The following is a 19744-nucleotide window of genomic DNA, read 5'->3' on the forward strand; positions in this document are numbered from 1 at the left end:
AGCGTCCCTTCCTTGGTGCTATCTGCATTTTGGGGGCACGGACATGATGTGAGTATCCAGACTTCTTATAGTATGGTAGGTGTATCACCTGCACGGGCAAAGGGTCAAGTTTAAGTGGGACAAAAGAGAGAAGGAAAGGGTTTGAAAGTAATTTATCTTCTGAAAAGTAATGGTAACTAACTTCTAAATGGTAAAAGGGCACATCTCTAGAGAAATGCTATTCAATTGATTTGAAGATTGGTTGAACAAATAATGGGAAAGTCATACGCGTGGCAGAATTACATTCGTAGTTTCGCTCACTCTAGACGTTTCTGTGTTATCTGCTGTGGCTCAGAAAAAAAAAATGCGTTCTCCCTGGACAAATAGTTTTGATTTATCGGCACTGAAAGCTCTTTATGTGGATTGTCAGATTTCAAAGATTTCACACGACAAAGATTCGTTTGATGCTAAAACTATAAACAGGGACGCAAACGCTCTCTATTCTTTCCTGCGAAGGAGGTGGAGGTAGAGCCTGGTCTCCGAGGTCCTGAAATAGTCACCATGGGGGAAAATGACCCACCTGCTGCCGAAGCCCCCTTCTCCTTCAGATCGCTTTTCGGCCTTGATGATTTGAAAATAAGTCCTGTTACACCAGGTAGGTGGCACCAGGTATCATTTCTGCCCCGCTTCCCCTCCCCCATATAGATGATGGATGTGGCTGAGTGTTCCTCTGGAGAAATATCTCCCCAGGAGCCCTCACACCCACAGGCCGCTTCCTCGTGTTTGCAGAATCCTGGAGAGAAGGGGCATTAGGGGGGCCGTCACTTTGTTTAGCCTCTTGCCAACTCCCTGGAGATAGGTGTTGGTATTCTCTGGATGGAGGTTTTCTGAAATCGAGGCTCCAACTGCCCCTGGGAGTTAGGGGTCAGATCCTGGCCAGGAAATCTCTGAGCCCTCCAGGAATTCCTGACAATCAGTGGTCACCAGCCCTTCCAGAAAACTTAAAATAAGCCGGTTGCCCTAACGGTATCAGATACCTAGATTAAAATTCAACAGCAGGTGACGGAGTTGCTCCTAGCAACTGAAGGAAGGAAAGTTGGTTTTGGAAATGGGTCATAAATGCTTGGAGAAATGGCAGACTCCTTCATGCCTGGATAGGATCTTTTTGGCAAAGACCCTATCAGGACTTGTCACAGGAAGCTGTGGCTCCCTGGTCCTGGCTGCAGTCAGGAAGACTGAGCCCAGGGGCTGGGCAGAGGGACATCTGGGGCCCCTGGCTAGGGTTCCAGAAAGCATGGCATGGGGGCCGCACTAACAATTCCTTTTAAACCACCTGGACAGCTGATGTGGACCGATGGGAGGTGGGAGAAGAGGTTTCAAGTAAGGGAAAATATACACAATTTACAAATGCTTTTGAAAAATTAGCATCAGTGGAAATGAAGAAAAAACATCCTGCAGTTACCTAACCACCCAAACTTAGCTAGTTTTTACATTTTCTTCATTCTCTCCATGTCCTTGACCATAAGTATACACTCACAGGCAGTGCAGGTGCAGACAGGCGTTTTTCCATGTGCTTTTTGGTTTTCTAAATGCCCTTTTTTATAGGATCAGGTAGGTGTGTAATTTACATAGCCATTTTGGTCATCATTTGACATATAATTGTTTCTAATATTTTATAATATAAATCATAACATGAATAGCACTATACATGTTCTTTTCTGCTAAGTTTTGATCATTTCTTCATGATTAATTCCTAGTCATGGGAAGGAATAAAAACTTTTTTAAACTTTTCTTTTTAAATAAACCAATGCATTGTTTATGAGGGAAATTTAGGAAATACAGTTAATCAAAGTTTTTTTAAGATGAACCACAATTTTACTCTTACTCAGAGATAAACCTATTAGCACTTTATAATTTATTTCTTGCCTTTTTCCTATCAACATATCTGCATTTCTCTTTGGAAGTGAAATATGAAGGTAGACCCCAGAGATATTTTGGGTTTGGTTCCAGACCACTGCAATAAGCAAATATTGCAATAAAATGAGTCACACTAATTTTTTAGTTTCCCCATACGTATAAAAGTCAAGTTTATTCGATAGCATAGTCTATTCAGTGTGCAATAGCCTTATGCCCCCAAACAATGTACATACCCTAATTAAAAAATTACGTTTTAACTTAGTTAAACAATTCATCGCTAAAAAATGCTAGTCTTTACCTGACTACACAGTGTTGCTACAAAGCTTCAATTTATGAAAACTGCAACACCAGCAAAGCGTGATAAAACGAGGTCTGCCTGTACTATTTGTATGATTTTGAAGCTTATTTTTTTTAACTTAAAAATATGTTCATCTTTCCATGACATTAAATAATTAAATAGCCTTTAAGGCTTGGCAAACTATGGCCCCTGGGCCGAATCTGGCCCGCTGTCTGTTTTTATAAATAAAGTTTTATTGGAACACAGACATATCCATTTATTCACATTTTGTCTGGCTGCTTTCAAGCCATAGCTGCAGAGTTGAGAAGTTGTGACAGGGACCACTTATGGCCCATAAAGTTTAAAACATTTATGATCGGGTCCTTCACAGAAAAACGTTGCCGACCCCTCTCCTCTATCATTTTAGATATTTCTATACCATTTGTTATTTCACCACCTCCCTTTTGTTGGTCACTTAGGCTGTTTCCATATGTCCATGCATCAATATTATCAAGGTCACTCCTTTAAGTGTCCTTTACATAGAGATTTGTGTACATCTGTGATGACTTTTTAGGATAAATTCCTAGAAGTGGAATTAATAGGTCAAAAATTCTATCCATTTTTTAGCTTTTTGGTACATATTTCCAATTTGACTGTCAAAAAGTTTACACAATTTATACTCTTATGGGCTGTTAAGTGGAGATCCATTTCCTTTCACTTTGGACTGCAGTGGAAATAGTAGTAGTAGTAGTAATAATAATACATTGCAAAGGTGATATGTAATTATGTCTAATTTGTGGTGTTTTTTTCGTTTCCAGAGGGGTTGAAGGTTTTTTGTGTGTGTGCTTGTTTATCATTTGCATTCCTCCTTTGAAGAGATGCTATACCTTTTGCTTTTTATTCCAAGCATGACCTCAAAGACAGGGCAAGGAGGAGGGGGACCACAGTGGGACCATAGGGCACGCGGCCGAGGAGCCGTAAAGTGGCAAATGTGAGCTGATACAAAGGCGCTGTAATTGCAGGAGGGGCTGTAACTGCAGGACACTCTTTGGATCTACAACTGGGGCTCACTTCCTAAACCTCACTCTTAGATACTGAACAGCTAGAATGATGAGAAGTCATTCTGGGGTTCCTGCTGAGTTTTAAAGTGTGACTGGAGAGCCGGCATCTCAGTAGGGAGAGTGACTGATTGGGGCAGACTTCTGGAGGCGGGGGAGGTGGAGAGGAGGGGTCTGCTTTGCTGACTCTAAATGGGTTATCCTGAAAGGAACTGGTCTCTGGCCTTGAGATAAAACCACGTTCATTATCCCGAAACCATCCCCAAACCAACCATCCATCCATCCATCCATCCATCCATCCATCTATCCATTCCTTCAATCTACTAACATTTACTGAGGACCATGGAATGGCTAGTGCTGTCCTAGGTGTTGAGAGTACAGCCTGGAACAAGCCGCCCGCTCCTGCATCCAAGGCTAAAGAAGGACCGTGCGGGTGGTCCCTCCGCCCTGCTCCACACTCACGGCACAGAGTCTGATGTGCATCTCCTATCCCCCCATTCTTCCCTTTCTGCTCCTGCTTTTTCCTTGTTTACTCTTTTCTCCTTTTTCTCCCATTTCATGGCTTTCTTTTTTCCATTTTTCTTTTCTAATTCACTTCTGTTTTGGGCAACCGGGAAGGGTACTGACCATTTTATAATCGCAGTCTTTATAGCCAGAGGATGAAGTTGTGGGTTTCCAAAGACAGACAGGGAGCCTCTTTTTGGCTCTTCCATGGGAGACTCTCGGCCCAACATCTCCAAGAGCAGGAGAACAGAGGCCAAGGCAGTCTCCGTCCTGTGTTGTCATGTGAGGCCTGGAAAGCTTCCTCCCCTCCCTACATTCTAACCTTCCTAATTATAACAGAGGACAACTTCAGCATAGATGTATTTTCAGGATTGATGAGATAATTTGCATGAAATGGCCTGTTCTCCTGAGAGTAAACGTTGCAGTGGAAATCCTCCTGTCGTCCAGAGAGGCTTGCACTTTTGGGTATCTTAAGCTGTTCACATCTTCTTTTCTACCAAATCAGCCTTGTTCTATAGGCAAGAACTGGGAAGGGTCTGGGGCTTTACCCTACTTGCAAGCTAACAAGTCAGCCTGCCCCAGTCCCACGGATGCTGGCAGAAGACACAGCCCTTCGGTCGGACACGTGTACACACAGCACAGGTGGCATGAGCGTCCTGTTTGAGTAGGTCACGCTTGCCTGCCAAGTCCCTCAGCAGCAATGTGGAGCGGCCCAGGTGCACGCTGTACACGCAGCGGGTCTGCATCACAGCTGAGGAACCCTGAGCTGAGGGAATACACATCTTTGATAATGGGCTTCAAACAGACATGCACAAGCTTTGTCCCAAAGGAAGAGGTGGTATTTATTAAGCCAGACAGTAAATAGTAACCTGTCCCTTGCTCTGGAGAAGGACACCATCTCTGTCTTCTAAGGCTGTTTGCTCTGCCAGCATCCTCCAAGAGATGGTCTGGAATAAAGGCCCTCGGTGTCTATGCTCAGGACTGGTGGAGAATGACCCGCACATCACCTGGTGACCCTTTCAGAGATCGCAGCTCTCTCTCTCCTGAAAGCACCCTGTTTGGGTTTTATATGTTGCCTTCCTCTGTAGGAAAACATCCTTGGGAGTTGGGGTTCTACCTCCCCTCCGTATTAGTTTCTTAGGGCCACCAAAACATCACAAACTCGGTGGCCTAAAACAGCAGAAATCTATTTTCTCTGGAGGCTAGAAGTCTGAAACTAAGGTGACCGCAAGGACTTGCTCCCTCTGACACCTGCAGGGGAAATCCTTCCTTGCCTCACCTTAGATGTTGGGGTTTGCTGATAAATCATGGGTTCCTTGGCTTATAGATGTATCACCCCCATCTCTGTCTTCCTCTTCACATGGCCTTCTGCCCGTGTCTCTTCACATCATCCTCCCTCTGTGTGTGTCTGTCTCTGTGTCTGAATTTCCCCTGTTTATAAGGACACCAGTCATTTTAGATTAAGGCCCACATTAATGACCTTGATTTAACTTGATCACCTCTGTAAAGACTCTATTTCCAAATAAGATGATATTCTGAGTTCTGAGGGTTTGAACATAAACCTGTCTCTTGGGGGACACAATTCAACCCATCACACCATCCCCTAACCGAGGACGGATGGAGCTGGGCTGGTGTTGGGGAGCTTGGGGCTCAACTTTTAGAGAACGTGCCCCCGGGTAGGCGGCCATTTCTCTAAGTCAACTCCCTTTGGGCTGGAACATTCTCTGCACTGAGGGCAGGGGGGATGAATAGCTAAATTTTGTTTTATTTCATTCAGATTCGCTATTCCGTGGCCTTTTGCTCTCCCCGCTTTTTGGTTTCTAGATGCCGATGCGGTGGCTGCCCAGATCCTGTCTCTGCTGCCACTGAAGTTCTTTCCCATCATTGTCATCGGGATAATTGCATTGATATTAGCGCTGGCCATTGGTCTGGGCAGTGAGTACGATCCATTATTTAGTAGGTTCTCAAATACCTGTTCAGGCGTTTAGACTTTCACGGGCTCCCCCCTCACACCAACCCGGGCCCGCCACACAGCCCTAATTACTAAGGCAAACACCCTCTGGGTTTGCTGATTTGAGCTTTATTTGCCGGCAGGATCGTGAAGCCGACCAGGGCCCCAGCGGGGGCCTCTGGCTGTGGTGGAGGTTTCGTCACCGAGGAGCCTCTGCCCAGTTAACAGTGGCCAAAGGCAGCTGATGGAACTGAACCCACAGGCAGGAGGGGGTGGGAGCGGGTGGAGGAGACAAGGAGGCCATTCATGCCAGGCCAAGCTGGGTTCCAAATAAGGTGCAAGTGGCTTTTGAGAAAGAGAGTCCTTTGAATGGTCCCTGATAGGGAACAATTTTGCATTTACTCTTCAAATAGGCGGATCTCAGATCAGTTTAACTCTCCACGTGCTCGGCTCTGGGGTCCACAGTTCCCTCACTTCTCGCCCAGGGTCAGAGAAGACAGGAGGTAGATTGGGGGCCAGGGGTCCTCTCTCAAGGCTCCTTGCTCAGCCGGCTTAGCCAGTCGGCCACAGCCACGCACTTTCTCTCTGGACCTTGAGCCACCGGAGTCTAAATTCATCTTGAGTTGTGGCTTGAGGTCACTTAGGGAGACACGGTGGGGTGCAGCTGCCCCGCCCGCTGGAATCTGGAACAGAAACTGGGCTGAGGGAAACAGGCTGCTGGCAGTGGTGCCGTTTCAACGCAGCTTTCATGACGCTTGGGCGAGCTCAAGGCCGCGTGGCAGGTGCACGGTTGTCAGTGCTGTGCACTGAAGCAGCCCTTCCCCGACCCCCTCCCTCCTTTCCTCAGTCCACTTTGACTGCTCCGGGAAGTACAGGTGTCGGTCGTCTTTTAAGTGTATTGAGCTGACGGCTAGATGCGACGGAGTGTCAGACTGCAAAGACGGGGAAGATGAGTACCGATGTGGTAAGGTCATGCCTTTTCAGAAGCAGAAGCAGGAGGACGTCAGTACAACCCGACCCTGACCTTCCCCATCTGAGAAATGGGTCCAAGGCAATGCCTTTGTTAAGTCATGGGATCCAACTGGCATTCAGCCCAGGAGACCCTGGGCTGGGTATTAAGGGAGGGTCCTTACATGGAGCTAAAATTGGGTTGGGGAGACTCTGTAAGCAACCAGAAGAGAGCTCCAAGAGAACTCAGGGGTCCAGACGATAAGAACTGTGGCCGCCCTGCGTGGGTGGGGCACTGAGCAGGGGCAGGTCAGACTCAGCACGGGAGGGTCTAGGCTGGCTGCAGAGAAATTCTGCTGGGTCTCAGGGCTCCTCAGGCCACTAACGACCTGTCTTCCTGTGCATTGGTCAGTCCGCGTGAGCGGTCAGAACGCCGCACTCCAGGTGTTCACGGCTGCCACCTGGAGGACCATGTGCTCTGAGGACTGGAAGAGTCACCACGCTACTGTCGCCTGTGCCCAGCTGGGGTTTCCAAGGTAATTCAGAGAGTGTCCAGCAGTGGGCAGGACATGAGCAGTGATCACGATGAGGGCAGACAGCTGCCGTTTAGCTGAGCATGCACAAGGCACCTGGACATCCCCATGGCAACCCCGCGATGCCTGACATCACAGGTGCGCAAACCAAGGTCCCAACATGCTAAGTGACTTGCTCAAGGTCACATGGGACCTAGCATGTTTGGGGGCGTCTCAGGCCAGGACCCTAGATGCAAACATTCAATAAAGAGCTTCAGAGCTGAGGACTGAGCCCCCAGTTCCTCAGGCCACAGCTTTTGGGCAGCTTCCCGACACCACCCAGCTTGGTCCCACTTCCCAAGGAGCCCCAGAGAGCCAAGTTCGAAAAGTCAGGAATTTAGTGAATGTCCAGTTATTCAAAACAGTTGATTAGCAACAGGTGGAAGAAAGAAACAGGTAGAAGAAAGAACTATTGCAGTGGAATCTCCATGTTTCAACGTTCTGCGTTCCTTATGTGACTTTTTGCACTGGGGCGACACACTTTGGCCCTGATGCGGCCCCGTCCCTCCCCTGGCCCCTCCTTTGGGCCCCTGATAGCTGCTGTCTTCCTCGGGTGCCCAGGACTGCACTTCTGCTCCTCTTTGTGCCGGATTCTTGGAGTTCAAAACCAGCAGGCTCTGAGTACCCACACTCTCCTCAGGAAGTGGGCATCCCTGTTTGCGCCCAAGGAAACGGGCGTTAAAACCTCCACGCTCTGAGCAGGGAGCCCTGACTTGCAAATCTGATGCATCATATTCTCAACTCTTTTCTCCAAAGCCAGTGAAACCCTCCCTCCAGCCTGTATCCCTGAGATGTACCTCTTTCTCACCCGTGACAACCTGGATTCAGAAATCAGCTGCACTTCAAGCCCAACGACAACAGCAAAAGCACCCACACAATCGCCTTCAGGAATTATGTAGACTTGACCCCTCATAGGCAAGGAGGAAGTTTACATACCACACACACACAGCCCACATCACACACACCACAAACACACACACGCCACACACACCACGCGCACACATCACATCACACACACGCCAATTACACAGACACACACACAAACCCCACCACCACGGCTCACAGCTGAAAGCTTCCCTTGGGCATTTCTGCTCCATAGGAGGTAGTTCCTTGGACTCACTAGGGGGTGTCCCTTCTTCTTCCCGTCTGCCTCCCCTGCTTCTCCCTCCTGGACCACCTCCCTGCCCTGAATCCTTGGCCTCCCCTCTGTCCTGCAGAAGGACCCAGCAGCCCCTCTCTCCTTCTCCCAAACCTTCCCGGCAGTGCTCAGGCATCTCTGTACCCCAGCCGTCTGCGGAGAGGCTCCTTCCTTGTTCCATCTCAGGGCAAGTCTGGAGTATGCAATTTTCCAGTCTGTCCCCTCAACCTTGTCCATTTTCTTCCCTCTAAACTTGCTCTGTTCTTCCCTGTTTCTTCAGTTCTAAGATTTGCTTCTGTATCCTTTCTTGTTTATTCTTCCTATTTCTCTCTTGAAAGCCCTCCTTTGATCCCCTCTGCTCTACAGCGTCCTGTGTCAGAGGTCTGTGATAAAGAATAAAAGATAGACTGACAGCTCAGATTGCCTGGGTCCAAAACCCAGCACACGCAGCCCCGCCACATGACTGAGGCCTCAAAATAAGGCGAATAATAATACCAGCTTTAAAGGGTCGCTGTGAGGGTCAAGTGATCTTGGGGCTTTGAAGCCAGCCTGGACCGCAGGGACGCCCTATAAGAGTCTGTGGTCATGGTTGTTGTTACCACTGAGACTTTGACAATTTATGGGGCTCCAGGTGCAGCCTTTGGGGTCCCTTTGCATCACCCTCACCGCCCCACTGGTGGCCCAGTCCACCTGTATCAGGATCTCCATCTCGGTAACATCCGGCTCTTTCATCTGGTGCCTGACGTATCAGCGGGTTGAGCAATACCTGGGGAGGCTGGAAGGGTCATTGCTGCTGCCTAGATTACATTTTTCTCAAAATTCAAACCTGGCTGCACTTTGTACACCACGTACGCTGCCCGCGCCGCCCCCCAGCGCTTACGGTCACCTGATGAAATCATGCTTGATACGCTGGTGAGTTTGTGAGCGAAGCAAGCCAGCGACTCTGTCTTTTGTTCATTCCACGACCTCCCATCTCATAACTCTTTGGATGCCTGATTTGAAAAATATTATTCCCTCTTTTCCATCATTCTCCAGACCTGTTTCCTGACCCTTTAAACACTGGCTTGTCCTGGTGCCCCCGAATCTCTCCGTCTACATGCTCATCTCTCTGTAATGGGAGCCCTGCCAGCTCTGGGCAGCCTGGGAAAGTATTTCATCCCCCCCCACCCCCAGCCTATCGTACCTGGGGCGCTCAGCATCCCCACTTCGGTGCTCACCTGAAAACACTCCACCCAATTCTGTGTTCTGTTCCCTCTGAGGCTCGCTTCAGGCCAAGCGAAGGTCAGTTCAGCTCAATGCATCAGGGAGTGTCCCCCCAGCTACGTCACGAAGTGGTCCTCCCTTGCATGTGTCTGGAGCCCATGGTGGGTGGATGGGCTGTGGGGAGAGGGTCACCCCAGACTCTTCCAGGTCTGGAATACCTTGCTAAGTTGGCAGAAGGAAGCCATTGACGGTTTGGGGCTGCAAAATGACTCCCCTCCCAGTATGATACCTGTATCCTTGTGACTTGAGCCCAGGTAGATTTGCTACAGAGTGAATTCCACACATCAGGTCTGTGTTTCCATTGTACTTGCAGCTATGTGAGTTCGGACACCATCAGAGTGGATTCACTGGAGGAGCAGTTCCGAGAGGACTTCGTTTCCATCAATCACCTCTTGCCAGATGACAAAGTGACCACTTTACACCAGTCGGTGTACGTGAGGTAAGCGGCCAGGTGGTGCCGTGTCCACTTATGTCCACTCATCCGCTGGACTTGTGCATGAGGTTGTGTTCTCCAAGTGCAAGGTGCGGGTTTGGCCACTTTGGTTAGAAGGGTGGACGCACCAGGCTGGGGTACAAGAACTTAATCCCAAGCCAGGCAAATACAGCCCAACAGACAGAGGGAGGAAGGATGGTAAAGGGGTCCCGTGATGCGCGTGTCATAAATGCAGCATTGCACCGTGCACACAGTGGGCACTGCTGATGTGTTTGGGGAAAGGAAGGGAGGGAGGGAGGAGAAAAAATATTAGAAAGAAAGAAATTAAGAAAGAAATTTGTATTTGTATCCTTTGTTTACAAAATACTTTAATGTTCACCATTAGTATTACATGTTTCCCCAAAGAAGTCATAAGGGAGGTAAAACGAGGTATCCTTAAATGACAGTCAGGTACCTGAAGCTTACGGGGCCACCTGTCTGGTGCACAGAGGTGCGTCAGGCTTTCTGAACCCACGTTCCATGTGCTCTTCCTGACTCCTTGGACCAAACCCCAAGAGGAGTGTTCCCTGCTCCAGGAAACACCTGCCTGTCAGCCTATTGTGCGATTGACAGTCGCTCCTGAACCCACAGGAAATCTGCAGGGACAGTTCATCTCTTGGGTCCTAAAACCTCAGTCTGGTGACACTAGCTTTTTCTTGCATGGCCATGTGACAGGACTGGGGCTCTAAAGGCAGGAAATCTACAAAGGGATCTACAAAGGGATCCCAGGGTGGATTGTAACATGAGCACCCACCCACGCAAGGGACAGTGTGTGTCATTTCCCGGGCAATCACATCTCAGCGCTGGAGGTGGCGGGAGGTCTTCTCTGACATGCATGTGTCCCAGGCTGCAAGGACTTTGTGGCAGGAGAGCCACAAAACTGACATGCAAATGACACCAGTGTATATTTATATAATATAGCTCATTATGCATTTCTTATCATTAGCTATACAAAGCCTAGAAATGCTCAACACATGGTCACACACACCATACCTCACTGTAGTCACGTGTTTTATAATGAATTGTGTGACCTCACTCTCGTGGGTTTTTTTTTTATAGACTAAAATTATAATCTGTATTCAAGAGCAGGGGAGTAAAGTTTATTTTTCTTTTACCCCAAGATTTAAGTAAAAAAAAAAAAAAAAAGTGTTCAGTTCACAGGCCTCGGGTATTTATCATTAAACGCATTCTTTTTCCACTTTAGGGAGGGATGCACCTCGGGTTACGTGGTTACCTTGAAGTGCTCAGGTGAGAGTTACAGAAACGCAGAGAGAAACGGAAGGAAGCCCTGGCTCACAGGCTCCTGTCCTCCCTCCCCGCTCCTTGGACCGCTCTGTTGGCAGTCCCTTCCTCCCAGGGGCCAGGTGGGAACTCTGTGACCCCCATCTGCCAGGTTGGTGAAGAGAGCCCTGGGCGACTTCTCAGCAGCAGACAGGACCACGGCGCACGATGTCCTGTCCTTCCGTGGTGGCTCCAATCGAGTGACTCTCTGTCACCTTCTCTTCCCCACCCCTCCTGCCAGAAAAGTGTGCACGGGCTGCTTAGTGCCCGCCCCCAGCCTGGGCAGGCACCCTGTGTTCCTGGCAAGGGGGCGCCGTACCTGGTGCTGTGTCCTGACGGGCTTTTCCCACTGCACCCCTACAGCACCCTGCTTGTCCCACGCCGCAGGTGACCTGCCCCCCGACCCCCATCCCTCACCCTGTGCTCCTGCCAAAGCTCCCGCCCCTGCCCCTCCCTCTCGCTCTGCAGTCTGCGGTCTGAGGACGGGCTCCAGCCCGCGCATCGTGGGTGGCAACGTGTCCTTGCTGGCGCAGTGGCCCTGGCAGGCCAGCCTGCAGTTCCAGGGCTACCACTTGTGCGGAGGGTCCGTCATCACCCCCGTGTGGATCGTCACTGCTGCCCACTGTGTTTATGAGTGAGTTCTCCTGACCTCCTTGCCGGGGGTCCTCATCTTCTGCAGACCCCCATCCCAGTCCGGGCCATGTTGGGACAGGGCTGATTTGGGTGGTCGACAGCAGGGCAGGTCCAGAAAGCAGGAAGACAGACCGGATGGTCACAAAGTAATGTCCATGGGGCGGGACACCTTCCTTCTTCACTGTGGATCCAGCTCCAACAGCTGGGTGAGACTGGTGACCCCGGGCTCATTTTAAGGATCCCTGGCCTGCAGCTCTTACAGAAAAGAGAGAAGGAAGAGGAAGGAAGCTCTCGCAGGAGGGAACCCAGCAACGTAAAGGCCCTAGGCCTCCCTGTAGCTCATCACAGTGGACCATGCCGTGGCCGAGAGGGAGAGGGAGGGTGCAGGGTAGGCAGGGGTCTCCCCAGAGCCACCCCTCCTTGAATCTCTCTCCAGGGGGGTGGCTTGGAAGAAAACCACAGAAAATACTTCCAAACACAGGGGCAATTGTCCCCGTTATTTCCACCTCCCTCAACTTCGGTTTCTGATGGAGAATAGACCCTGATGGACTCTCACAGGGAGCAAAGTTCAGCTCACTTCTCAAATGCCCAGAGGTGCAAAGAGCAAGGCCTGTCTAGGAAATGCATGGGGTGGGTCTGTGCTTCTGCTGGGCTTGGTGGGGGGGACGTCTGCTGGCATCTCCTTAGCACCGGCTCTCGGGACACCTGAGGGGTCCGTGGGTTAACGTGCTTGGGGCTTTCTCATTTTAGTCTCTACCTCCCCAAGTCATGGACCATCCAGGTGGGCCTCGTTTCCCTGCTGGACAGTCCAGCCCCCTCCCATCTGGTGGAAAAAATCATCTACCACAGCAAGTACAAGCCAAAGAGGTTGGGCAATGACATCGCCCTCATGAAGCTGGCCGGGCCTGTCACTTTCAATGGTACGTCTGGGTCTCTGTCATTTTGTTGCTATCCTTTGTTTCAAGAGAATTTGAATTGCTTGTTGAAGCATGGTGATGAAGGCTGCCTTACAATCTCGCCAGATAATTCCAATATGTGATTCATTTCTGCATTGGCCTCAGTTGACTGTCTCTTTGTCTTAAAGTTGTGATTTTCCTGGCTCTTGGTATGATAAGAAATTTTCAGTCATATTCTGGTCATTTGGGCCATCGTGTTAGGAGACGTACATCTTCAGTTTTAGCAGACTGTCACCCTGTTCAGGTTCACTATGCCTGCTTCTGTGGGCTGTGGTTCTGATGATTATTTGATTTCAGAACCTGTGTGGTTCTACTTTGGTCAACTTGGTTTGGCTGGGGCCACTGGGGCCCTCACTTTTGCTACTTCCTTTCTGCTGGTACCACCTGGAGATTAAAGGGACTTCCCCAGGCCAGACCACCCGGTGCCTGTGGGTGGTAGAAGGGGGTCTCAGGCGCATGGGAACAAAGAGCTTTTTCTTGTTTCGTGTTTATTGTGGTGAGGTCCCCACCCATCTGCCTGGTGTCTCAATCTTGGCTGAGAAAGAGAGGGCCTCCCAGGCCAGCCAGCTGCTTGTGGTGGGATCTTCCCTGCAGCCCTTTCTTTACAAGTCAGAAGACACTGGGAATCTCCAGCTCCTGGAAATACTCAGAAACGTTCTCTCCCAACCAGCTGCTGAGTTCAGAGGCTCTGTTTCTCCACAGAAATGTCAAGTCCTGACTCCTGGAGGTTTCAAAAACACCAGAAAAGCCACACGGGACAGAACTTTCCAAGATGTTGCAGATGCAACAAAGCATATGAGCCTACTCCTAAATAAGTAAAAGCCCTCTTCTGCTTCCCAAGGATTAGAGCAGCTCAGAGAGCAGCAGAGTATAATAAACAAGGCCCCTTGTTGGAGCAGAATCCTGGCTCAGGACCAGCAGCAGGTTGGACCTGGCAGAATCAACAGTGTGTTTATCACACAGCACGCAGAATTCTCCACGCATCACACTTGGAAACAAATATTTCTAGAGAAACAAAGAGAAATTGTAAAGGTGGTGTTTGTTTGTTAATTATGATTAATGACCCTTGGTTATAAAATAATGAGGTGCCAACACTTGCACTTTGACAAAAATTAAAATGAGTGCCCTTACCCCTTCTCTACCTTTCCATTATTGTCCTACCCCAAAAGCTTAGCGTGTCTCAGAATGCGGGCACATGAAGGCCCCGTGACAGTCTTTGGTGGAGGGCTTACATGACACAGCCCAGGTGGACAGGCAGGCTCGTCGCCTCCAGATATGTCAGGAGGGATGGGAATATTCACACACTGTTGGTCCATAAAGCAGCGTGCCCATGGTCTAGAACAAGAGCAGGCAGGCTATGGCCCATGGGCTGAATCTGACCCTTTGCTTACTTTTGTAAATAAAGTTTTATCAGCCCACAGCCTGGCCCATTTGTTCACCACGGCCCGTGGCTGCTTTCATGCTACTGTGGCAGAGGTGAGGGTTGAAACAGAGACCACGTGGCCTGCCAAGCCTAAAATATAAAGTATTTGGCTTTTTTTTTCTTTTTTGCTGTACGCGGGCCTCTCACTGTTGTGGCCTCTCCCGTTGCGGAGCACAGGCTCCAGACGCGCAGGCTCAGCGGCCATGGCTCACGGGCCCAGCCGCTCCACGGCATGAGGGATCTTCCTGGACCGGGGCACGAACCCACGTCCCCTGCATCGGCAGGCGGACTCTCAACCACTGCGCCACCAGGGAAACCCTATTTGGCTTTTTATAGAAAATATGCTGACCCCTGGTCTAGACTCCCTCATGTTGCCACGGTCTCCGGTTGTTTTAAAGTTTCAGGGCTCTGGTGGGCAAGGGGTCCCTACTCTGAGCAAATAGCTTCCAAACGACCAGGGACCTGGCCTTTCTCTGGGAGCTGGCTTGAGCTGCCAGAGCGGTAGGCACTGAGAAGACGGTTTTCTCAGACCACAGCTGCCACAGGCTTGAAAGCTCTTGTTTCCTCTCCAAACAGAGATGATCCAGCCAGTCTGTCTGCCCAACTCCGAAGAGCACTTTCCTGATGGGAAAATGTGCTGGACGTCAGGCTGGGGGGCCACAGAGGATGGAGGTCAGTGTTCTGAAATCAAGATTCTGAGTCCAGGGTGCCTAGAACCGAGAGGGCTGTGGGCCTGCTCCCCAGGCTCCCAGTGTAATGTCCCCGCCCACGTGTCCCGGTAGGGGTGTAGCGCAGACCCCCAGCCGGCCACTGAGACATGAGAGGAATGGGAGGCGGGTGTGCCCCGTGGTGAGCCTGTAATACGTGAAGGTCACAGTTTACAGGCAGGTGAAGTTAGAGGGTGTCGATCTGTTTGGGTGGGTGGTGAGGCTGACCCACCACAGATGTGTTAGTTTCTTGTCGCTGCTGTAACAAATGACCCCAAATTTACTGGCCTAAAGCAATGCACGTGTATTACCTTACAGTTACGGGGATCGGAAGTCATAAATCAGTGTGTCAGGAGGGCTGTGATCCTCCCAGAGGCTCTGGGGGAGGATCTGTTCCCACGTGTTCCAGCCTCTAGGGCCCCTGCATCTCTTGCTTCTGCCCTCACCTCCACCTTCAAGCCAGCAGCACAGCATCTTCCAATCTCTCTCCCCTCTGACCTCCGCTTCTCCTATCATCACATCTCCTTCTCTGACCCTTTGAAGGACCCTTGTGATTACACTTAAGGTCCACCCAGAGAGCCCGGCATCGTGTCCCCATCTCAAGGTCTTATCACATCTGCAAAATCCCTTTTAGAAGGTGACACGGTTCCTGGTTCCAGGGGTTGGGATGTGGATGCCTTTGGGAGTACAAGTTTCTGCTGACCACCCCCAGGTTCCACCCCAAAGCTGTGAGTGGGATCTTCGTGTGCCTTAGTTTCCCTGCTGTCATCTGGGTTATTTTGGGAACTAAACAGACTGGTGTAGGTCAAGTGCTTGGCCCAGGACAGGCTCTGGCGGGGCGCGGGGGGGGGGGCCCTGTTGGCTACATTTGCCCCCCGTCCTCCCACATTGGTGACCTTAGGGAAGTGAGTGGCCCTGACATGAAGCAGCGGGGTCCCCCAGCCCACTCCCCAAGGGGCAGAGCTCTAAGGCCATCCACCTCCAGGCTTCCCCACCCACATGCAGGCCCCCTGAGTTCCTGGTGGGGGTCCCCCGCACCACACGAACCACCCCCTGCTCTGACCCAGGCGATGCCTCCCCGGTCCTCAACCATGCGGCTGTGCCTCTGATCTCCAACAAGATCTGCAACCACAGGGACGTGTACGGTGGCATCATCTCCCCCTCCATGATCTGTGCTGGCTACCTGAAAGGCGGTGTGGACAGCTGCCAGGTAGGGGCCCCTGGTGACCCCTGGGGGCCACGCTGCAAGCAAGGCGAGGCTCTGCTGTGGCAACCCAGCCTGCGGGAGAGGCCACCACCAGCATGTCCCTGTGACTGACTGAAAAGCAAATTTACAGGGCGTGGGAAGAAGTTTGCTCAGGATATCAGTGTTTACCCAACGCTCCCCTCTGCCTGGGTGCTGGGCAGTGGGAAGGGTCTCGGAGTTTGCAGAGGGACCAAAGGGGCAGAGGGCAGGTGGGAACCAGGGAATCCAGTCTGCAAAGCTACAGTGGGCGAGACTCCAACACTGCCTGGTCCAGCCGAAGCCCCTGGCCAGGCAGACCCTCCCTCTGGAGCATCCCTCTGTTTCCCCAGCTGCCTTGACCTTCGTGGGTTCAGGGTACCGAGATCTGGCAGGGAGACGGCTGGAGGGGGACCGTCCCCAAAGGATAAGGACCCCACTATTAGGGGTACAAGTCAGTTCCAGAAGGACTGGGGGGTGAATGCAGAGCCATCTTTGTGCTGTATTTTGTGATAGAGTGAAGGGGGGGATCCTGCCACCAGGACAGGGGACACACCATGGCAGTGCCTGTTGTGTGTCCTTTGCTCTTTCCTTGTCATCTAGGGAGACAGCGGGGGGCCCCTGGTGTGTCAAGAGAGGAGGGTGTGGAAGTTGGTGGGAGCCACAAGCTTCGGCATTGGCTGTGCCGCGGTGAACAAGCCCGGAGTCTACACCCGCATCACCTCCTTCCTGGACTGGATTCACGAGCAGATGGAGGTGGGTGCAGCGCCGCCCCTGCCCTGGAATCCCATGCTGGTGCCCGTCAGTCAGTCCACCTCTGGCATCCCTTCCGTGGGACCCCAGTCGTGCTGTCCGGAGCCAGGGAGTGACCAATCAGTTATCGATTTGTCAAGCAGTGACTTTGTGCTTCTGGGCGTTAGACTGAGCAGGGCTAATCCCACAGACAAGGCCCTGGTGGGGTGGGCATGGCAGGTGGGCACACACAGGGCCAGTGTTGCTGGGACGTGAAGGAAACGTGCTTCCACCAACTGGGGAAAGGAGGAGGGGCAGCCGAGGAAGAGCCCTGGGGGACGGGAACCAGCCAGGTGGGCACGTGTGGGTGTGGAGACAGGTGGGGGATGGTCTGGACCGGAGGCCCCGAATGCCCACTGGGGTGTTTGGACCTTGCCAGGAGCCAGGGTGGGATGGAGAGTCTCTAATCAGGAGGGGTCTGGGCGGTTCTGTGCTTTGGGGGGACCTCCCTGTGGGCGGTCGGGGGTGGTGCTGGAGGAGGGAGATGGGTCAGTGAGGCTGGCTTGGCAGGACCAGGGCTGGCAGGGGGAGCCCTGGTGATGGCGGGAGGAAGAATGGGACGCCCAGGGACAAGGAATGCCCCAGCCTACTCCAGGCCCCAGTGCAATGGCTTAGAAGACAGGGGGAGACACGCACCCAGGGAGCGAGAGCCTGGACAGCCCGGCCTTCCACCCCACGGGCGCACAGCAGATGTTTGCGGACCTGATCACCGGCTCTGAGTCCCACGTCAGCCCTTGGACCAGTTTCAAAGAACTTTGTTTTTTTTTTTTTTGGTGTATTTTGTTGTTGTTGTTTTCGTTGGGTTTTTTTGAGGCAAAATTTACACAGAGTGAAACTGACCATTCTAAAGTGAAAATCTGGGGGCATTTAGCCCGTTCACGATGTTGGGCTGCTGCCGTCTCTACCTAGTTTCAGAATATTTTCATTTTCTGGAAGTAAGACTTCATTAAGCAGTCACTCCCTGTTCCCTGTCCCCCGGCCTCCAGTGACCAGTAATCTGCTTTCTGTCCTGGTAGATCAAGACCTTTAAAATGCTCCTTTTAATTTAAAGCATTTGGCTAAGAAGGACCAAACTCCTCAAGTGCCTTGGTGTTAATTTCCACTTCTTCCTCCTTGAATATTTGCCTTAAATCAGGAGCTACGAGCAGGGCTGAGACCCCAGGACTGGGCCTGGCTGGAATTCCAGCCCTGCTGTCGTATAGCTGTGTGTTCTCGGCAGGCATATCGTGCCAGCCCATTGCAGGGCAAGGCTAGGAGATAGGCCTGCCGGGGACTTCTGCTGGGGCTCATTTTGCTGTTAGCTGACCGCCTGGCCCAGCGCTGAGGGCTGTGCAATGCTCTTCAGCCCCCAATTCAGCCCAAATCCCTCACCCCCTCAGAAAACAGACATTTGAAAGAGCAGCCTCCTTGCTGCAGTGGCTGCAGACAGCCCGTGAGCAGGATTGAGAGGGGTGAGGGTCATGTGGGCCGGGGGGGGGTGGGGGCGTCACGTGGGCGTAGGGAGTGGAGGACCCTCTGATTTCGCCCAGGGAGCCTCGGAGGTGCAGCTCCACGACGCTGCTCCCAGGCTCAGAGGGTCCATGTGACCAGGCTTGCTGCAGGGGTAGGTTGAAGATGTCCGGCCCAGTCCTGAGCTGGTGGGGAGGACCAGGTTCCAAAATCAGTCTGGAAGGTTCTGACAGAGGGGTCCTGACCTCTCAGCCCATTTCCCCCCAGCACCGCCCTGGCTGTGGGGCCCTAGGACCATTCCCATATTAGAGGTGAGGGGACCCACATAAGCCCCCCGCCGAGGCTAATAAGGGCAGGGCATGAGTCTAACCAGCTCCGTGAGCCCAGCCCCCCACCCTGCAAAGCTCAGTGATGGATCTCCAAGCGGGGCCACAGAGCACTCCTTCTGGCTGCTCGCTAGCGTTGAGGGTCCAGAGGGTCTGATCGGACGCCCTGGCAATTCTGAGGCAGGGGTCTCCGGGGCACACTCTGAGGACGTGGGGGGATTTTAGAAAGGGCTCCTCTTCCTCCCAGAGCTCGAGAAGCAGGTTCTTCTGGATGTAGGTGGACGGCTCTCCTGAGGCCTGGGAGAGCACCTCAGCCACGGCAGCCTCTGGCATCTGAAGGCCTGTGTGAGTCATGCCTCTCTTCAAACGTCTCTGGGACGACCCAGAAGAGGCTTCCCTCCCATGAGAGTTTTCCAGTGGGCCTGCATTTTTATTTATATTTTATTTTTTGTGGTACGCAGGCCTCTCACTGTTGTGGCCTCTCCCGCTGCGGAGCACAGGCTCCAGACGCACAGGCTCAACGGCCATGGCTCACGGGCCCAGCCGCTCCGCGGCATGTGGGATCTTCCCAGACCGGGGCACGAACCCGTGTCCCCTGCATCGACAGGCGGCCTCTCAACCACTGCGCCACCAGGGAAGCCCCGGGCCTGCATTTTTAGTTGTTTCTTTTGAACCTTGATGTGAGGGCCTTCCAATAGCTCTCACACCTCGAGGGGAATCACCCCATTTTTTAGCTGATGCTGAAGCTTGCTGCATCACCTTCATTTTCATCCAGTAGTTTTCTCTCTCTGCTGGACGCTTAAAACGAAATTGTTGCAACTCAAAGAGAGACACAGGAACACTGATACTAAGAGCTGGAAACGATGGAATAGTCGC

General features: G+C 51.8%; 1 protein-coding gene across 1 annotated transcript; it reads left to right on the forward strand.

Annotated features, from left to right (window-relative positions):
• The first annotated feature begins 499 nt into the window (after positions 1 to 499).
• On the forward strand, positions 500 to 18834 carry TMPRSS3 (transmembrane serine protease 3). Its single transcript, XM_089910066.1, has 12 exons — positions 500 to 634; positions 5560 to 5670; positions 6534 to 6650; positions 7047 to 7170; positions 9921 to 10046; positions 11284 to 11327; positions 11829 to 11994; positions 12744 to 12913; positions 14949 to 15044; positions 16147 to 16289; positions 16905 to 17260; positions 18810 to 18834. Exons 1-12 carry the CDS (start codon positions 541 to 543, stop codon positions 18832 to 18834), a joined length of 1572 nt encoding a protein of 523 aa, XP_089766192.1. The 5' UTR covers positions 500 to 540.
• Positions 18835 to 19744: the final 910 nt, after the last annotated feature.

The sequence above is a fragment of the Delphinapterus leucas genome, chromosome 4 (assembly GCF_059928025.1).
Source record: "Delphinapterus leucas isolate spDelLeu-1000000601 "Yukka" chromosome 4, BTC_Dleu_Yukka2, whole genome shotgun sequence".
Classification (NCBI taxonomy): domain Eukaryota; kingdom Metazoa; phylum Chordata; class Mammalia; order Artiodactyla; family Monodontidae; genus Delphinapterus; species Delphinapterus leucas.

Excerpts from the sequence above, each read along its gene's own strand:
- TMPRSS3 (XM_089910066.1), top strand. The coding sequence starts at position 541 with ATGGGGGAAAATGACCCACCTGCTGCCGAAGCCCCCTTCTCCTTCAGA. Across the intron at positions 6,651-7,046 it reads GGAAGATGAGTACCGATGTG|TCCGCGTGAGCGGTCAGAAC; the intron begins GTAAGGTCATGC and ends TGCATTGGTCAG. Across the intron at positions 11,328-11,828 it reads GGTTACCTTGAAGTGCTCAG|TCTGCGGTCTGAGGACGGGC; the intron begins GTGAGAGTTACA and ends CTCGCTCTGCAG.